Source organism: Balaenoptera ricei, chromosome 13 (genome assembly GCF_028023285.1).
Source record: "Balaenoptera ricei isolate mBalRic1 chromosome 13, mBalRic1.hap2, whole genome shotgun sequence".
NCBI classification, from domain to species: Eukaryota; Metazoa; Chordata; class Mammalia; order Artiodactyla; family Balaenopteridae; genus Balaenoptera; species Balaenoptera ricei.
This window is the reverse complement of record NC_082651.1, coordinates 8,562,689-8,581,455: the sequence shown is the minus strand read 5'-3', so window position 1 is coordinate 8,581,455 and position 18,767 is coordinate 8,562,689. Positions and strand designations below refer to the sequence as shown.

Here is an 18,767-nt window from a genome sequence, read left to right as displayed (position 1 = left end):
ACTGCAACTTTAAGCGAGGAGATGATTAGTCATGCCATTATGGAACTGTTTAGTTATAACTTAACAGGCAATCAAGTTTTAACATAACTTAAAGAAAAAATACCAAGTATTAGGAGGTTTAAATAACAAGGGATTTTTCCTGGTGCTAAAAGGGAACGATCAAAGTAGATGACATTAAGGCCCTCTCCTATCCATAAATATCTAATTCTTTAATTCTATACTTCAAAAGACAATGGTTTAAAAATGACAATGTCCAGCTTCTTTTGGTTTCCAACCATAGGACCCATTGGTTCATCAGGACACTAAGGTGTTTATTTAAAGTTATCTAGCATTTGTGAAGGGAAAGAAAAGGAAACTGAAGGGATTAAGGCTAGAAAGATTTCTTTCCATAACATGTTTCTAACATTTAAGTCATAGGCTTGACCACCAGCATGTCTAAATCCACTTCAGAAGATTATATAAAAATGATTAAGTAAATTAATTATTCATTAAGTATTACAACACCCTTAATTTCTACATACCTGGCTTCATAACTACAAGATGCGATTTCAGCCTTTGACAAAACAGAATCAATTCCATTTGTCTGTGCGGAATCTTGATTCTCCCACGTTGATGAATCTGGTATTTCTGCTTTAAAAATAAAATTTAATGATTGTGTGTTAAAAACTGATTTTCCTTAACTTTCATTCAAGAAATCTGTTTACCACTCCTTTCATATATAAATGTTCAATAAATTCCAAATATAGTTATCTCCATTGACATTTATCCCCTTATTTAATAAAAGAAAATCTATAACTCTAAAATGGTTTGCTTCCAGTATATTCTTCACCAGCAGTCAGACAAAAACTTATAATAAATCGAAAGAGTTCTGTTTTAACAATAGTTTTAAAAAACATATACCAAAAGATAAGTATAAAATATCCCTTTAAGTCTGCTGAGATGGACAAGGATGAAGAGTGGTCAGGAAGATAAACCCCCTCCTACAGCCTCGAAAGGATGACACAGCTCTCTGGAACGGGAAACAGTTAGTGGGAAATATAATAAATTTCTCTGAATGTTCTTGCTGTTTCTTAAAAACTATCTGCAAAACTTAAAGCTGATTAACAACATTTTCAACAAACATCAAATTCCTACAAGTCATTTGATCAAAAAATAATTTAAAAGGTCATATGCCATAAAAAGTTCCATCCTAAATCTAAGCTTTTTCTTTTGAACACACATCAGGTAAAAGAGCTTCACAATATTATCCCCCCTTTCAGGAAATTCTACTTTTGGCTTAACAATGCATGTGCAATTAAAAACATTCAAGTGAGATGAGACTATCAATTGCTTTATAGACTACAACTCTAGCCTAAAGAGTAGAGCTCCCAAATAAGTCTTAATATCCAAACCAAATTTACAGATTCACGCAAGAATATTAAGGCACTCAGTCTAGAAAGCCTACTGACTGCACGTCACGTAACATCACTAGCAAGTGAGAAACAGATTAAAACACAACTTCAGTTATATCTCTTGGGATACTACTGAGTTCCAAGAAGAATATGCTTTAAAAACATCTATTCTCAGTCATAGTTCTACTATTCTGAACAATCAGTAAAATAAGACTAAGATAGCACCTTCAGCTAATTCTAGACAAATCTATTTAGAGTACAGTGTAACAACACGTAACTAACAAACCCAGTATTTATCTATTTATTTCAGAGACATAATGTTCCACAAAAAAAATCAGCCAAGTAAAGCACCAGCAGGTAAACATGGCAGAGTGTCCGGCTTTACGAGCTGTAACAACTCTTCCTGGTTGGACCTCAGTAATCATCATCTTTCACCCAACTATGAAACCCACACAAGCAATTCTGGATTCTGGCACCCATACACACGAAGTCTAAGTGCAAATCAAACTCTGAGGATTGGCGTATTAATGGGGTCAAATTCCACTTGCATCCAAAATAAAAACAGCAGTGTGTACAATCTGAGCCATGATTTCTGATACCTTGTGACTAACATATGCTGTCCTAGGACAAATTAAAGACAGAACACAGAGCAGACAGCCCAGTGTTCTGAAGGGTTTTGGAAGGCTAAATATCAGCTTTAATAGTCCATTATTCTAAGCTGAAAATCTGTAAGAATTTTGGGGCTGTCAGTATCACAGTTCAACAGGGGCTACTCCTAAACCAAAAAAGAAGAGCTGAAGCCTGAACAGCCACAACCAGCTGCCTTTCAAAGGGGCACCCGTGAGTTATGCCTTGTGAGTTATGGGGAGTTAGGTGACTTATATTCGAAGGGCTAAACAACCTAAGAACTTGTTTTGAAAATGACAGAAAAGTCATGCTTGTGGTGAGAACAGTGCCTGTGGTCCCTGCTCCCAACGCCCTGCCTGGGGTGGCACCTCGTGTTCTCTCCTCTGGGCGGGCTGACCTGGTCCACAGCGCGGCAGGGTGCGTGGTCCCTCCACGAGCGGAGTGAGTTGCTTCATGGGAGATTCAGGGAAATGCAGGGACACACTGTCCTCACTGGAGGGCAAAGTAGAGAACTGCTCATCAAAGCTCGACAAACTAGACGGGCACATGGAGAATGTGGAGGGACGGTTGGAGAAATCAGAGGCCAGGACCCAAGTCTGTGAAAAAGAAATCGCTGAGAATAAATCTATGACTAACACGATTTTAAAAACTGTTGTTCTTTAGAACGAACACTGAAGTTGTTGAAGGGATAGGAGATGTCTGCATTCTGGAATTCAGGAAGGGAGAAAAGGTCCCAACCATGAAATTCTGAGTATAAATGGATTCCAAATTCAAGATCGTCAATGAGAAGGCTCGCTGCTAAGTACCGCTCAGGAAGCAGCTGCCAAAGAAGCCAGGGATGGAGAGCCCTGGTTACGCCGGTCTGATTAGACAAAGAGTCTCTGAATATGACAAGTAAGAAACTAAGTTGCGATAAACGGCTAAAGATGCTATTTGTTCTAATACTTTGCCTAGACGTACAAGCCAAAACATTAGAACTGAATTTTTTTAAAAAGCTACTGTACAGAAGGCAAAGATTCTAATTCCTAAACTGATCCTCAATATTTTAAAATTTGGTGTCATATCTAATAATAGGAGCCAGAGGAAGAAAGATCAGAGAATAACAAGGAAAGAGGAACAAAAGCATGGAAAAGACAAGTTCCAAGTATAAGCCTAGCTGCAACCAAACTTTGTAATAAAGGACAATCTATTCATGTTATATGTAGCAAATATTTTGGTAAGATCCTAATGGGTCAAAAGGCCTAGGACATACATAAAAGTGAATGATATCAAGCTGAAGAGAGAGTATAAAATACAAAGTATCATATTCACTTTTTCTAGTGACAGGACAATCTATTTTTGACAGTTTTCAATGGCAAGTGAAATTTCAATACTTCTCCTAATATTAACCTTCTGGTTTACAACTCACACTTAGAGGCAGAGCAAATGTGAGTTATAAAAGGTCATTACAATGTTATGAAAACCCAGTGGCTACACTGATGAACACAATTAAGTAACCAATGCCAGAATTCTGTTTATAAACTGTTTATGGTCAGATCATTTGTGATGCGAGGAAAGACATAAGAGGACCAGCTCTCTGCTGCTCTAAGGAATGTGTAGACGTAGATTGTAAGGTAAGGACACGTGTGCAAACACAAGATTCTATCCATGGGAGGAGCTCTGAGCACCGAGTAACGAGAGATGCTATGAACGGTATACACAGAGTATTATTCTTCCCTCTTTAATGTTCATTCAATATTGTACTGAGTGCCCAATGCGTGACAAGTACTGTGCATTCCCTTAAGCTACTTATTTGTTTTCCAGAATTTTAGATTTCATCTTTAAAATAATACCACACAGAAAAGACAAAAAGAAAAACCAACCTACCACAAAACCAAACTACTAATACTTAAGAAACTACCCATATTGTCAAATACCATAATATAACTAAATCTCAACAAGCTCAGTATTCCCTAACCTCAACATCTACTCACTTCACACAAAACACTAGAATCCTAAAAATTCTCTTAAAAGATTTAATGGCCGGGAAAAGCTTTAGGAAATCTGCAGAATACAGGTACACATGAAGCATAAAGATGTATCTATAATTATTTTCCTTTGTACCTATAGCATGTAAACAGATGACCACAACCAGCAAGAGGAAAGTAATCCCGAAAAGGTTCTCAGAGATGTCCACTGGCTTTCCTTTTGTCTTAATTTCATTAAGAGCATTTCTAAAACAAGCCCAAAGTTTTATAACTGAAAACTAGAGACCTGAAATAATTGGGATGAAATTTAACTGCATGCCTTCCATTCTACTGCATACCTAATTTCTATTTCCTGATTAACATTTTTTTGAAAAACTAATTTAAAAAAATTTTGGCTTTCCAGACATCCATGAGGAAACTGATCAATGCCAAATAATTTCACTTCTAAGCAAATACTTCTCAGGGAATTTAATGGGGGGGGGGGTGGGGAGAAACATGAAAATCTTAACAGCACTGTGATTAGTATAATTTATGATTTTTGTTTATTAATAGCCAAAATTTAAGAGCCAGAGAGGCAAGAAAAAAGTTTCTCATATGAAATAGGTTCAACAAAGATATGGGGAATGACTGCTGGCATTTATCTTCTTATTCCAGTAAATTAAAGCCTTACTGTTTCTCACTCCACTGGCTCATACACATCTTCAGCAACACAAACTTTAGTGCCCTTACTGGGATCCGTGACCAAACAAGTAATTAACTTTCAAGTCGAGAGGCTTCCCCAGAACGACGTCCATGATTTTCATCCCCAATCTAAATTTATAAAAAGCAAACTAATCACACTTTTTAAAACATTCTTCACTCTTTCCCAGGAAAGTATCGTTATCCAATTCAACAAAGTGTAACTATAAACCACTCATTTGTACTGCATTCGGATTTTGCTTTAAAGATGTCACTGACACCCTTAAAACCCTTGAATTTAAAAAGCTAATTATTTCAACTCTGCTTTTATTTCTGTAACAACAATACCAAAGCAAAATCCAGAAGTCTTCAACAGGAGCACTATGACTTCAAAGAGGGCTCGTTATCTGTACCTGCTTTGCCTGTCAGGATTTTATTCTGGTACCACTGCCACTCCAACTGGGGGTTAGCGCCAGGGCGCAGAGGTGCCCTCCCAGTGCCTCTGTTACTTGTGACAGCCACCGGCCTTCCTGTAAGGAAAGAATAAAAGCTAAGTACAGGAACACTAACACTTAAGAAATATGACATCTCTCTTTAGCTTTACTTAGGCATTAATCCCTAAAAGAGCCAAAATCTTTGAAGATTATCAGTCGCTATGCAAAAGTCATCTACTGATAAGTTTCTCTGTATCCCCCAAAAGTAAACTATTTATGACAATTTTGATGCATTTATTCAACTTAAAAGCAACACTATCATAGCTTTCTATGGTTTTTGTCTGGTTTCTTACAGTAGAAAACAGGCAACTCAGATCCTAGATTCAGACTGGCAGGGTGGGGAGAGAAAGAAAAACTAACTGTATGTAGATTTTTAATATTTCTGGTATCAGAAAAGTAAGGTAACATCTAAACTAATCTTTATTTTTGCAGCAAGAAAAAAAACTAATTAAATGTATATGTAGAGGAATCACAATCTGACCTACTATATAATCAAAGGTGAGTATATATAGTCCCGAAATTTTTGGTTTAGTTATAAAATCTTTCATGCGTCATTTCCTTATATGTGTATGTGTTAAGTTACAAGATAACTCTAACTTTGTAAAGCAATAGCATGGATAATCCATGTATATATATATATACACATATATATATATATAGTATATATATATATGTGTATATATATATATATATATATATATATACACGCATATATTTCATTGAATGCATTTGTTGTGAGGACAAAAAAAAAAAAAAAAGCATTAAAAAGTCACTCATGGGCTAAAATCAACTCTTTACAGTCTAAACACTCCTATCAGAGCTGAAGCAGCAACTGCCCGTGATAAAAATAAAGCCCTAGTATTAACCCCAGCAGTTTCTATGCTTTCCTTAAGGGAAAAATTCACTCTCAGAAGACAGTACTAATAGCTATCTCTTTCGGACATAGAGAGAACTCTCAAAAATCGAGAATAAATATTTTCAAAAGTATTGACTAGGTCACAAATACCTAAAATTTCCATTAAAACAAAGACTGCACAGATGACAACATATTTTAGCAATATTCAATACTACAAAATTATCCTACAACCAAAAAGTGGGAATGTTCCCTAGCATCAGGACAGTTAATCAAGTTATTCATTCAAGAGAAAGCATAGTGACCCAAGTTGCAAAGACATATGCTACCATAAAATTTCCATTTATTGACAAAGTAATAATAAATATAGATAAAAATATAGAAAATGCCCAAAGCAGGTCCCTATCTACATTAGCCTTAGATGTTCAGCTGAAGAGGAATATTCTTCCCTAAAGGCCTGGTCTCTACAGGGAGGCAAAAACTTTTCTAATTTCCCTCTCTTTCTTGATAATGGAGTCCAGAAAATTTGGAAGTAGGAATTGATCTTGCTAAGGAAAATTAGAATAAATATTTCTTAAAAATTTTGTTTCCTTCCTTAGAATAAATGTTTATAACAGTATATCAGTTTTCTTAATACATAAACAAGAATACAGACCTTTGAGATCTGGTCTATTTCGTATACCCACTGATACAAAGAAGCAATCCATATCAACATGCATTATACAGCTCTGATGTCTGGGTGAACTCAATACTGACATATTTCCTAGAAGGAAAAAGAGAATGTTCAAACCCCAAACTAGTTTTTAATATTTAAAAAAAAATCAGGTCTAGTTAATTTTAGAAATTAATTTTTAAATGCTTACAAGCAGAATAAAGTTTCAAAAAAAATACAGATTCTATAATAGATTACTTCTATCACCTCAAGAGAAATCAAATTTCAGTTTCTTTGGCTCTAAAAATAATTCAGAGATACAAATTTAGTTTCCAAACAGAATTTAAAATCAATTGTGAAGACATCATGTTTTCCTAGTCTATATTCTAACAAGTCTCTAATTAAAAGTCTGTCTAAATGCTTATCTCCAAGTTATTTCTGTGGGCTGAATGGTTTATAAAAATGTATAAAGATGTTTTCATATATTTAGTTCCATGGACCTAAGTTACTTTAGATGATTACTATTCTATGCAGTAACAACATTCCTTGATAAGACAGCGGTAAAAACTGCTACTGTTATTGAGTGCTCTGTAAGTAGGTGTCAGGCACTGTTGTAAGAGGTTTACATGTATTAATTTATTTAAATTCTCACAACAACACTATGAAAGAAGTAAGCTTATTATCCCCATTTTGCAGATTAATAACTTGAGTCATACAGCCAGTAAGAGGCTGAGCTGGAATTCAATCCCAGGCAGTCTAATTTCAGAGCCCCATAAGCCACCACACTTGTAAAAAGTGATGATCTCATAAAGGAATTTTCCTCTGCTAGATTTAAGAATAACAGTACTGAGGTTAATCTTCATAATCGGCTTCCAAAAACTTACATTTACTCCCCAAAATGTTGAGACAACTCTATTTACCAAATTGTGACTGTGAAAGAGTTTACCTTGTTCTCACTAGGTGCAGGGCACCGGACCTTTGTTCCTATTATCTTCCTGTACTATCACTTGTGTGCCGACAGGAAACTGAGACTCAGAGAGGTGAACTCACATGCTCTGCATCGTAAGAGTGGCAGAGCCAGGATGTGGACTCAGGCTATTACCTAACTCCAAAGCCAGCGACTTCCTTGCTACCCTCTATATTCCCTCGAGAAATCATCTATAAAATCAATCTTAACAATTATAAGTCTGCTGTATAAAAGTATTATACACACATAATGTAAACAACTCAAAATAATGGTTTTAAAGATTCAAGTCATACAGAATGCATATACTAAATGCCTACTGAATGCCTTCATTACAATATAAAAATCTCTCATCTTATTCCCATTCATAAAACTGATTCATAATAGCTCTTTGAAGCTTTCAAAATTAAACGACCTTTAGGTAACAAGGCCAAGGCATGATAAAAGGAAAACCTAATACCTATAACATTATTTTGAAATATCTTATAAATAACAAAAAGCATTTGGAATACATCAAACACAGCAAAACATAACAGAAAAAACCCAGATGGAGAGGTTCTATCACATTGTGAGAGAACCACGAGCTTCTCTCTGCACCTCAGTTTCCACAGCTATAAATTAAAGGGTAATACTAGATAATCTCTGAGATCCCGCCCCAGGGGGAACCCATGTAATCCATAAAAAGCAACTAAAACCTCAAACCAGATACCAATTTATAATGACAGGCACAGAAATACAGCCTGTTATTGTTGGTTTTGTTTGTTTTTGATGACAAGAAAACTATTTAAAAAACAAAATACAATTAACCAACCTACTTATATGTGAAAATACTTAATCTCACTAAAAGCTCACCACTATAATTATAATAGCTATTATGTCAAAGTTATTTAATCACTGAAAAAATCATTATGACGCAAGCTTTTAAAAATTAACAGTTACTCTTACCAAACCAATTCATTCTTACAGGAGTTTAAGCACTGAATATAAAATGTTATATTTTACAGTTCAAAACTTCAATAACTGATAAGGTCTACAGGAAGAATGAATGCTCAGAATCCCAACCTCATTACTATTTAAATTACCTAAAAAATGTTCACTTAGCCACACTCAAATCTAATTTTGTAGAAAATTTTTAGTAAGAAAGCTTTCTGTCATCTGTTATACTCACTGTTACTTACACAAATTGCTATTCCTAAAGACTTCCATGTTACAAGACCTTAGTATTGACCAGAATACCAGTGACAGATTAAGAACAAAATGATCAAGCATGATTGTTTCTTAAGAAAACAATTTTTAGTAAGTATCTACCTGGGTCAGTTACAACAAATGCAGACCTGCCTGCTTTCATTTTTTTTAACTTTTCCCTTCCTGGAAAGATACCACTACTTTGTCTCTGCAGGGTACTGACAAACTCAGTCAATTCGCACTTCCACGTGGAAATGTGGTGCAGTCTCGAGCGAGAGTAGAAGTCCGAGATGAAGCTGCAAGGTCTGGGTGGCACAGAGGGTGCCGCCTTGCTCGGCGAAGGGACTGAAGAAGTGCTCTTTGTGCTTGAAGGCCCCTGAACAGTGGAGTGGTGAGCACCATTGACTCGGGTGTTGCTGTGCAAAGGTGACGGGGAGAAGGAATTAGTTCTGCGTGGATTCCGCAGAGCATCTGTGCTTCTGGTGCTTTGCTGGGACTGCTGCACAGCGCAGTCTCTGAAGCCGCCACCGCTCCTCTCGGCTGCTTCCTCCTCGTGGGCAGGGTCGGGGGACAGCCTGCTGGCAACACCGCTGCCCCTGGGCACCAAGCAGTCCTGTGTCTTTAAGGCACCGTTAGAGCTATGAGTGTGTCCGTTACAAACGGCACTGCCATCTCTGGGATGCGGAATTCCGTTCTGTTTCCTTCCTGGGAAGAAGGGCTCCAGCTCCACAAAACCCAAGTCATTATCTGCATCTTCTTCATTCCAACTGTTCACTCCATTGACTTTGACTTCATTTTCCGTCTCAATCTTCTTAATTATGTGATTTCTAAAGCAGGAAAAAAAAATTGTTTAAATGAATAATGTCTGACTTTCAGGCTAAAACAATTTTCCATTTAAACACTGTCTTAGTGGTACACACTTTAATATTCCCTCCACCAAATCTGAATGATTAAGCCACAAATTTTTTTTCATGATTGCTCTTCTAATAAAAGATAATTCTTTGCTAAACTGAAGGAGCAAGGTAACTAGGAAAATTCTAGCCCATTAACAGCCTTTCAGGTTTTTGGGTTTTTTTAAAATTTCAGACACTCACAGAGAAGAAAATAGAATAGGATCTTTTTCAGATTGAAGAAAAATCCAAGAAACTGTTTTCAATTATTTTTCCCACTATAAATTAACTGTAATCTGTAAGCTTTAAATACCCAGTTTGTAGCACAGTGTCCGGCATTTACTAGGTAGTCAGTAAGTATTTGCTAAATTAATACAATATGAATAATTCCCGTAAAAACGGGTAAGAAACCTTATTTGAAATCTTATTCCTATTTTTACTTTCAGTTTTATGTAAGGCACTGTTCAACACATTAAATCCAATACTGCTACAATCCTGAGGCTCGTTATTTTCCCCCAGAAAATGGAGTGACAGACTACATCCACTAATCCATTAATGGGGTCAAACTGTTGCACAAGTAGATAAAAAGTAAAAAAAGTCAGGTCAATGTGTATGGCTAATTCAATAAAATTCATACCTAGAAAAATGAGGATGTTCGCCCTATTGACAAGGGAATTATTACCATTTCATTTCTAAGAAAAGCATTATTTAAATGCCAGGGTGGTAGGTCCAAGGCAATCTGGACCAAGTGTCCTGATGACAGGTTTATAAATGCAGTAACTATGACAAATGTTATGGTAAATTCACATCCTGGCTCTTCTAGATGTCTGGTAATGCTCTGTAATAGAGACAAGATTCATTTGCATTCAAAAGAATCATCTAAGTAACAAAAACAAAAATCTGAATTACAAAGCAGTAATTCATTCTACTTAGAAAAGTCCACAGCATTAGCCCAATTACAGTTCAGGCTCCACATGAGGGTGCCACGTGCAGCACCAAGGCACAGGTGAGATTACCAGGGCATTACCAGGTTTACTCTAAAGTTCCTGCTCCTAATACCAACTGGGTACATTAGTCAGGACAGCCTGACCGCACTGAGAACCACGCGTGAGCTGGAAGCGAAACAGCCCCACCCATTTCTGGCTTGGCTCTGGCTCTGGCTGACCGTCTCATGGAATCTGACAGCCGAATCTGAGTAGGTCCTGTCCTCACAGATGATCCCACCAGTGAAAGAGGAAAAGATGACCAACGGGAAACGATTAGGAGAGGAAGGAAAGAAAACCTCATTTGATACGTGTCAGAGAAAGTCTGGCCCTTGAGATAGAGAGCGAGGGAGCAAAAAGTCACATAAAGGAATTTCAAAGAAATTTATACAATGCACTGAACATGCCAAAAATAAAGAACACAGAAAGCAACAAAAGTGAAGTCAGAAAAGTCTTAAATCTAGTTTTCTGTGTCATAAATATTAAGGTTTTTTACTAGCAACACACGCAACAGAAACGCACACATTGGCAAGAAACACACTGCTCCTGCCCATCCTTTCTGCACTGCGGTGTTTCGGCCCAGACAAACGGCCATTTATAAAGTAGCTGTACTAGAAATATATCAAGAGTGGATACACATTTACTAGGCAACAGCATAAATGGATCAATAATTTAAATCTAATAGGTAAATTCTTCCTAAAGTCAACACAAAGAAGAATTTCAAAAACACACACATATATATTTTCTTTTATTAGTGAAGTAAGAAAAAAATGAAGTTGTATATTCAGAAGGTTTTCTGATATTACTTGTACACCTTGACAGTAATAAAAAAACAAAATTAAATGTTTTAGGTAATGTGAAAAACAACTGAATACACTTATAAGTGAACCTATAAGTTAAAGAACAAACGACAACAAAACTACAGAAGGTAGTGACACTGGATCATCCCAAGTTAATTCGACTCCTGGTCTTTTGGAAAAAATATTATCAAACTCCCAAAGCAAACAATTTAATAAATAAGGAGAAGGCTAATGATAATGAACCATGATAATGAACTACTACCTGATACACAAGTTAAGGCAACACACCAATTAACTGTGAAGCCAATTTACCCAGGATTACTGCAATTAAAGCTTAAGTCAAAATATTTTTTAAAATCAGACACATGGAATAAAGTCTAGATTCACCTCTAACTCTATAACCTTGAGGGTCATCAACTAAATTTTAATTGATATAAAATATTTACCTATTTAGAATTGTTACTGATTTAGAATTTTTCAAAAATAGCCTAGAAATGTTAACATGTTCACTACCTGTCTTTCTATGCAGTGGCACCCAGCAAAAGTATAGCTGGAGTATTTAGTTCAGTTTTCGAGAAAGCAATATTCTATAGCAAATTACTTGTGTCAAAAATAATTACTGCCATGAAAATCCATGGAACATTTTACTTCTAATAATTTAAGATCCATTGGTTTAACACCGGAATCTAATGAGAGTGGAAAAGCTTTCTTGTTTACATTTTATTTATGAAACTGTCATGATAAAAATAATTTTTAGGTAAGACACGCACCCCTGTACTTCAACAGGATTAATACAGACGAATAGCCAGTTTTTATATTTGTTTCTCTCTTCAGCAGAGCAGGGGCCATTCTCACTGCGAAAAACCAGCTCTGTAGTCTCCCCAACCTAGACAAACTTACACCCTGTCGTTGAGCTGTTTGGTGATGCTGCTGGGACCTGGTCCAGGGTCCTCAGGTTTGCACACAGGATTAAAGTTGAGACCTTTCTGCGTGGAGGACTGCTTGCTATACAGCTGATACGGAATGTAGGACAGGAGTCGGCCAGCTTTGATGCTAAAACAAAAAAGTAACACCAATTTAAGAGTTTAATACTTGGGGAAAAGGAGCTTCACAAAAAATGAATGTTCTCAATGACAGGAATATTTCACCAACAACATGCCATCTCTTTTTCTAGTTTATTCCTTCTCCCTTTGTTTTAGTGGTCCTAATACAATCTTACTTATTAAACACCTAAGAATGAGACCTGCCCATGAAAAGACACGTCTGAAATTTTAAAAACTAGTAGCCAACGGTCTCATGTTGAGGAAAAGAAAATAGACTACAGAGTAGGATGAGAAAAACTTCAAGCACGAAGTTGGACTAGTCAATATTGTAATCGTCATGACTTTAATATTTAACCACAATCTTTTCCCCCAAAAATTCACACAGAATCATTAAGATTTTCTCAAATCCTATCTCACATGTTAAATTTTTCCAGAATAAGGGAACTGGATGAGGATTCCCAGTTTCCAAGATTCATGTTAGTCTGTCTATTAAATGTGAAAAACTGTAAAATAAAAGGACAAAATAAAGAATCTCAACTTTAAGATTAACAAATAATTTACACTATCTTATGTGTGTAAGAGTGATAGAGACAAGGCCACTTGAAGACAGAACTCTGAGAGAGCAGAAGCTATCATATATATCTATATGGTCTTCCAAATGCTCACTATATATGCATCAAACACCACCTATAAAAACCAGGGGAACAGCAGTATTATAATACTAGATTAACTGACACTCCCCAATGCCTATTATACTTCAGAACTAAGACTGATTTGATTAAACTGAGTTTTGCTTTCTAATAAACTGAGTTACACATACGGTTACTGTATCTTTAAAAATACCATTTTCAACTCAAATTTTAAAACAGCCAACTAATATGCTTAGGCTAACATCCAAATTTTAAAACAGGCTCCTTAAGTATCAGGAAATATTTCAAAGCACATGTGTGCCTTTAAACCTAAAATATATATTAAGAAAGCCATACTTTAATTATTTAGAAAAAAAATAATACAGTAAAATACTTTTCTTATTATCTGACAAATCCAAGAGTTTTGACATTATTTTCTCAAAGCACACTCCACAGAACTTAAAAAAAAGACTGAATTGGTTTAAAACAAACAAAACCAATTTAAAATATTAAGTCAACAATTGTGAATACAGAAAAACATACTGATGATATACCCTAAAAATGAAACTATACCATATTATAGACTATGTCCTTTATGTAATTATATCAATATACAATCCTACCTAAAGTACCTTCAGCTTCAGGTGGAATTACTAAATATGCTAAACTACTAATTTATGACAGTTGAGAACATACTAGTGACAACACACTTCAATTTTCATTTACCTAAATAAATGTACCATCAGGCTAAAAGTTAGTTTTATCAAGATTACAGATTACATTCAAATACTAGAATTAAAATCCTAAAATTAGACTGTTTATTAATTTATTTTATTCTTTTAAAAAAATTTTTATTGGAGTGCAGTTGATTTACATACAATGTTGTGTTAGTTTCAGGTGTACAGCACAGTGAATTTTACTTTATTCTTTATCAAGCTAACTTCACTTCCTTTAGCAACTGGTCTTAACTGCCTGGCTATGGACCTTTGTCTTCTTAGTTATTACCTATCTCGCCTGCTCTCCCCACCCTCAGAAGCAGAGGGACTTACCCCTAACCTTAGCCTTCTGCCTCCTTCACGACACACAGCACAGCTGTAACTAAGGGGTACGTGGAGACTGAAACTGTGCTCAATATGCCAGCTGCACATCTGAAGTAAGGCCAACGTGCAATGAAGCCAGGACACGCCCCATTATCATGCTGGCTTCCCCCATCCTACTGACAGCTTGCTGGGTGACCCAGATGCTACAGGTGCTCTCTGTGGTCTACACTGATCGTACACGACTCCTAACAACAGCCATGTCACCCAGCAGAACTTAAGGCTTACATAACTAAGTCCGTGGAGACTGATATAAAATAAGAGCCAATTTAAATACTGCAGGTCTCTAATCAGACATCCTCAGAGATGCCCAGTAAAAGAAACTAAAGCCCAGTGCACTATAGTAATGTTAGACAAGAAATTCTTTTAATTTCAAGCCCAAACCACTACACATCTGTGTACATTCTTAACTATCCCTGCTTATCCATTTATCCATCTACAGATAATATGGAGAGAAACATTATCTGAAGGTATATTTTTAAAAGATCTTCTTTTACAAAGTCTCTCAGGGATTCATTTCTAACATTTTCTAATTTCACTGCTTATCCTAAGCACAGAGGAGCTGTATTCTATATTTTCTACCATTCTTCGTACCAAAAAAACCCCCAAAAACAACAGAGCCAAATATCAAAGCCCATATTTCAAAACCAAATGGAGCTTCACTTTACCAAAAGCTATTACTACATGGCTTCTTTATATACGGAGCTTTCCTCCCATGTACACTGAAAATAGATTCTGATATATATGAAAGAGCTTACATTCTATACAATGCATCAGGCACATACTCATTGCATGTGAGATATTCACTTACTTTGAGAAGTTTTAACTCTTGGCTTGTCCTATAGCCCCAGTAAAGTTATCTAAAGCAGAACTTTGTTCTCTAAATCATTTCCTGTTTCCTATGCTGAAAATGAATTTACACTGTCAGTTGTAAACAGAGTCTGGGAGATTGTGCAAAAATTAAGATACAAGAAAAGTCACTACATTTCTATTCCAAACTTTTTATTGTAACTGTAGCAACAGCATCTTCTTTAGACGAAGCAATTCTGCACATCAAATGTCTGTATGGTTCCAGTCAACATCCCAGTCGTTCTCTATTAGAAAAACCACATCTGACACTGCATACCCATCTGCCCATCCATTCACGCATCTACCCTTCTTCCTCATTCAGAAGTGGATTTAAGGCAAGAAAGGATGTAATAATGTGCTAAGGACAAACTGAGCTGTTTTTGCCTATTATTCTACCATTAAGCAAACATTATTCTTTACGCATTCAAAATTAAAATTCCCTTTGCCACCACCTCTCCCATTACCCAAACTTACCAACCACTCACCAAGATCCCACAAGCTCAGAAAAGGAAATAACAGCTATGAACATATGTATATAACTTTTTGTCCTTTATCCTTCAGGGTCCAGATTGCTTTTTATTTTTTACTACAGATACTGAGAGAGGCTATTCATATTCATTCTTTAGCTCGTGAAGACCAAGACTCTATTTTCTAATAAATATTACCTACAACAAATCATGGGGTGGCGGGGAGACTGAAATGTGTACTGGTTAGTTGGCCAAGTAAAAATAATTTGAGAAGAATTCTGTAGTGCTGTGAGAGAAAAAAGTAAATGACTCAAGATTAATTTTTTTTAAGTCAAATCTATACCAGAAACTAGAATCACACACATTTTCTACAAGGAATAAACTGAGGCAAGACACAAAAAAAAACATAAGGGGGATGAAATAAATCATGAGATAAACTTGCAACCAACTTTTATTTGAGTTGAAGCACTCTAATATTGACACTGAGTGTAATTAGGAACAAAGTTTTAGTCCATACCAAGTATGAGATCTTCAGAGCATCACAAGTACGTGACAAACGTGCTAACATTACAGGTGGGAGCTTAGAAAGAAAGGACACACTGACTGGGAGCCAGTCACCCCCCACGAGAAGACCCGAGTTGGCAACAACTGGACCCTCTCATCTCACAGCAGAGCCCGTGAGAATCCAACCAGAGGAGGCAGGTTCCCACGCCACAGAAGACTCAACACAAAATGAACAACGAGAACAAAATGGACTCGGAATAACTTAGGACCATGTTTTCAACTGTGCTCGGGCCCGATGAGGCAGTGAGGTGAGCCACAGCAGCTTCTATAACTACTTCACACTTCAAATTTCAACGTAAAATTGTCTGAAGAAAAGGATTAAGAGAAAAATTTGAAAATCACTAACTTATACTATACTGTACTATATACAAACATAAGATTTACAAAGCAAAGCCTTCAGTGACATAATCTCAGACCTTAAACTAACGCACACAGGCTTCTCATTAAAGGACTCCCCTGCCTCTCGGAAGTCATGACCCCATAATCATGCCTATATTAACTCGGGTTTAATGGCACCTACACAGACACCAGGGAATTCTAATCAAAGCAAAGTAATCATCCTGCACACTTATGAGTGGTAGTCGCTTTTCAAACTGCTCAAGCTAAAAACAGGAAAACTAATTATAGAAGAGAATATCATGTATCATCCATTAAACAGCTAATATGATGTTCAAATTTTTAAGTATAATAAAATCTCATTAAAACACTGCTGAGAAGGAGAAAAGATGAACAAGGCTGGGATTAGAGTGTGAAAGAAAACAGCACTGTGATCTAACGTGGAGGAGCCCATGCTTATGACATCGTAGACACTGGGCACTTTTTTCATATATTAGGGTATAGCCCAGACTGAACCATTTCCACATGGGCCAACTCACCCATAACAACTTAATTAAATGGCAAAGAGCAGACCCAAATATGAGTCAGAAAATCTGGGTTCTGAATTCTGTCATTCTTGAGCAAATCAGTTAACCGTATTAGCCCTGCCTTCTCATATATAACATAAAGCAACTACACCATATAACCATGATTCCAAAGTCACTTCAGTTATTTAAAAACAGATAATTAAGCCTGACTTCAAACTAAAATAAAATCCATTAAGGTGTATTTTATAACTTGTAACTGTCTCAGGTGCATTTTTTATTGTATTATCTCTCTAGCAGCATTCAGCACAAAAAAGAAGAGCAGGTATAAAGAAACAGCTGTAATGAAGACCACCATTTTCTAAGCAAGTCAAGTCCCACCCAGCAAGAGCTCTTTTCACCACCACTTTCCTTGCCCATGGATCTCCCCCATCCCCTCCAAAGCCAAACTAATATCCCCAGATCAAAATTCTTGCCCCGGCACAATGAAAGGATTGTCTTTAAGTGACAACACACAGTTAAACTCTGGAATGATACTAACTTCTGATACGGAAAACTTCACAATTTATTTTTAAGAAGACACACAGCTAAAAGCTAGGTTCATTAATCCTATATAATGAATGGACAGTGGCTGGGTCCTGGGAACATAGCACAAAGAAGTTCTAGGGATGGACCTTCAACTTAATCTGCCAAGGCTTAAAAAACCCTAATCTATAAGAATAATTTGGCTTTCCGGAAGACAAATGCACTTTTGACCTTTTGGAATTTATTTTCTGATACTCGGTGATGTTTATAGAATAAAAATAAAATAACAACAGTAGCTTCTTACATATTATGCCTCTACAACGCACAAGGCATTGTAACTAGGTAGTTTGCACAAATTATTTCTAGTTGTCACGTAACCATAGCGGGTAGACAGCAGCCTTCTTTTACAAATGAGGAAACAAGGTTCAGAATGGCTGCATAACTATTCCCATTACACAAGATCACAGGGACCCTGAATTGCTGAGTTGGGATGTGAACCCAGGTATGTCTCCAGAGCCCAAGCCCAGCCTTTCCACTATAATACACTGACTCTCATGAATCTATGCTGCTGTTCTATTCACTTATTTTTTTAAAAAATTTTCGGTCGCACCACGTGGCATGTGGGTTCTTAGTTCCCCAACCAGGGATCGGAACCACACCCCCTGCACTGGGAGCACGGAATCTTAACCACTGGACCGCCCGGGAAGTCCCGAAACCTAACAATTCGAAATCTACTGAATAAATTAATGGAAGGTGTCAGAATTAATGAAATATAGGATAAGAAAAAAGCTCGGCAGCTGACTTAAAAAAAAATAATTTCTAAGTTTGTTTCATTAACACTCCACTATACAATCTGACCATTCTCTCATATACTGATTACACTCTATTCATAAAATTATGATTTTAATACTTTCACTTTTAACTTTCATAAATCTAGCAATCACTCATATATATTATATATGAATCACTCAAGTTCTGGCTCATCATCAAGGTTCTAGATGACATATTTAACCTTAGGAAGTTAGTATGAATGGCCAGCACTGATTTACAACACACCAATTCCAAACCAACAGCCAAGGAGCCATACTAACCGAAAAACAGGTACTAATAATACTGCAAACTGCCGCCCACTCCTAGTGTTCCGGGTCCACGTTATCCTCATCTTCTTTTTTCCCCCACAGCACGTACTGACTTTTAACACATGACATAAATTTACTCATATACTGTTTATTATCTGTTTCCCCTTATA

The 18,767-nt window shown here is 36.4% G+C and overlaps 1 protein-coding gene across 6 annotated transcripts in view; it reads right to left on the bottom strand.

The window, feature by feature from the left end:
* REV1 (REV1 DNA directed polymerase) overlaps positions 1 to 18,767 on the bottom strand; it is a 92,648-nt gene that overhangs the window by 30,416 nt on the left and 43,465 nt on the right. For 3 of the 6 annotated variants that reach the window (XM_059943211.1, XM_059943215.1, XM_059943212.1), the window contains 5 exons: positions 12,385 to 12,537; positions 8,935 to 9,638; positions 6,666 to 6,773; positions 5,077 to 5,193; positions 522 to 630 (listed from right to left, as the gene is read on the bottom strand). In XM_059943211.1, coding sequence (XP_059799194.1) covers positions 522 to 630; positions 5,077 to 5,193; positions 6,666 to 6,773; positions 8,935 to 9,638; positions 12,385 to 12,537 — 1,191 coding nt within the window. Of the gene's footprint in view, positions 1 to 521; positions 631 to 2,415; positions 2,591 to 5,076; positions 5,194 to 6,665; positions 6,774 to 8,934; positions 9,639 to 12,384; positions 12,538 to 18,767 lie in introns of those variants that run through there. The other 3 variants (XM_059943213.1, XM_059943214.1, XM_059943216.1) reach the window with 3 other exon arrangements.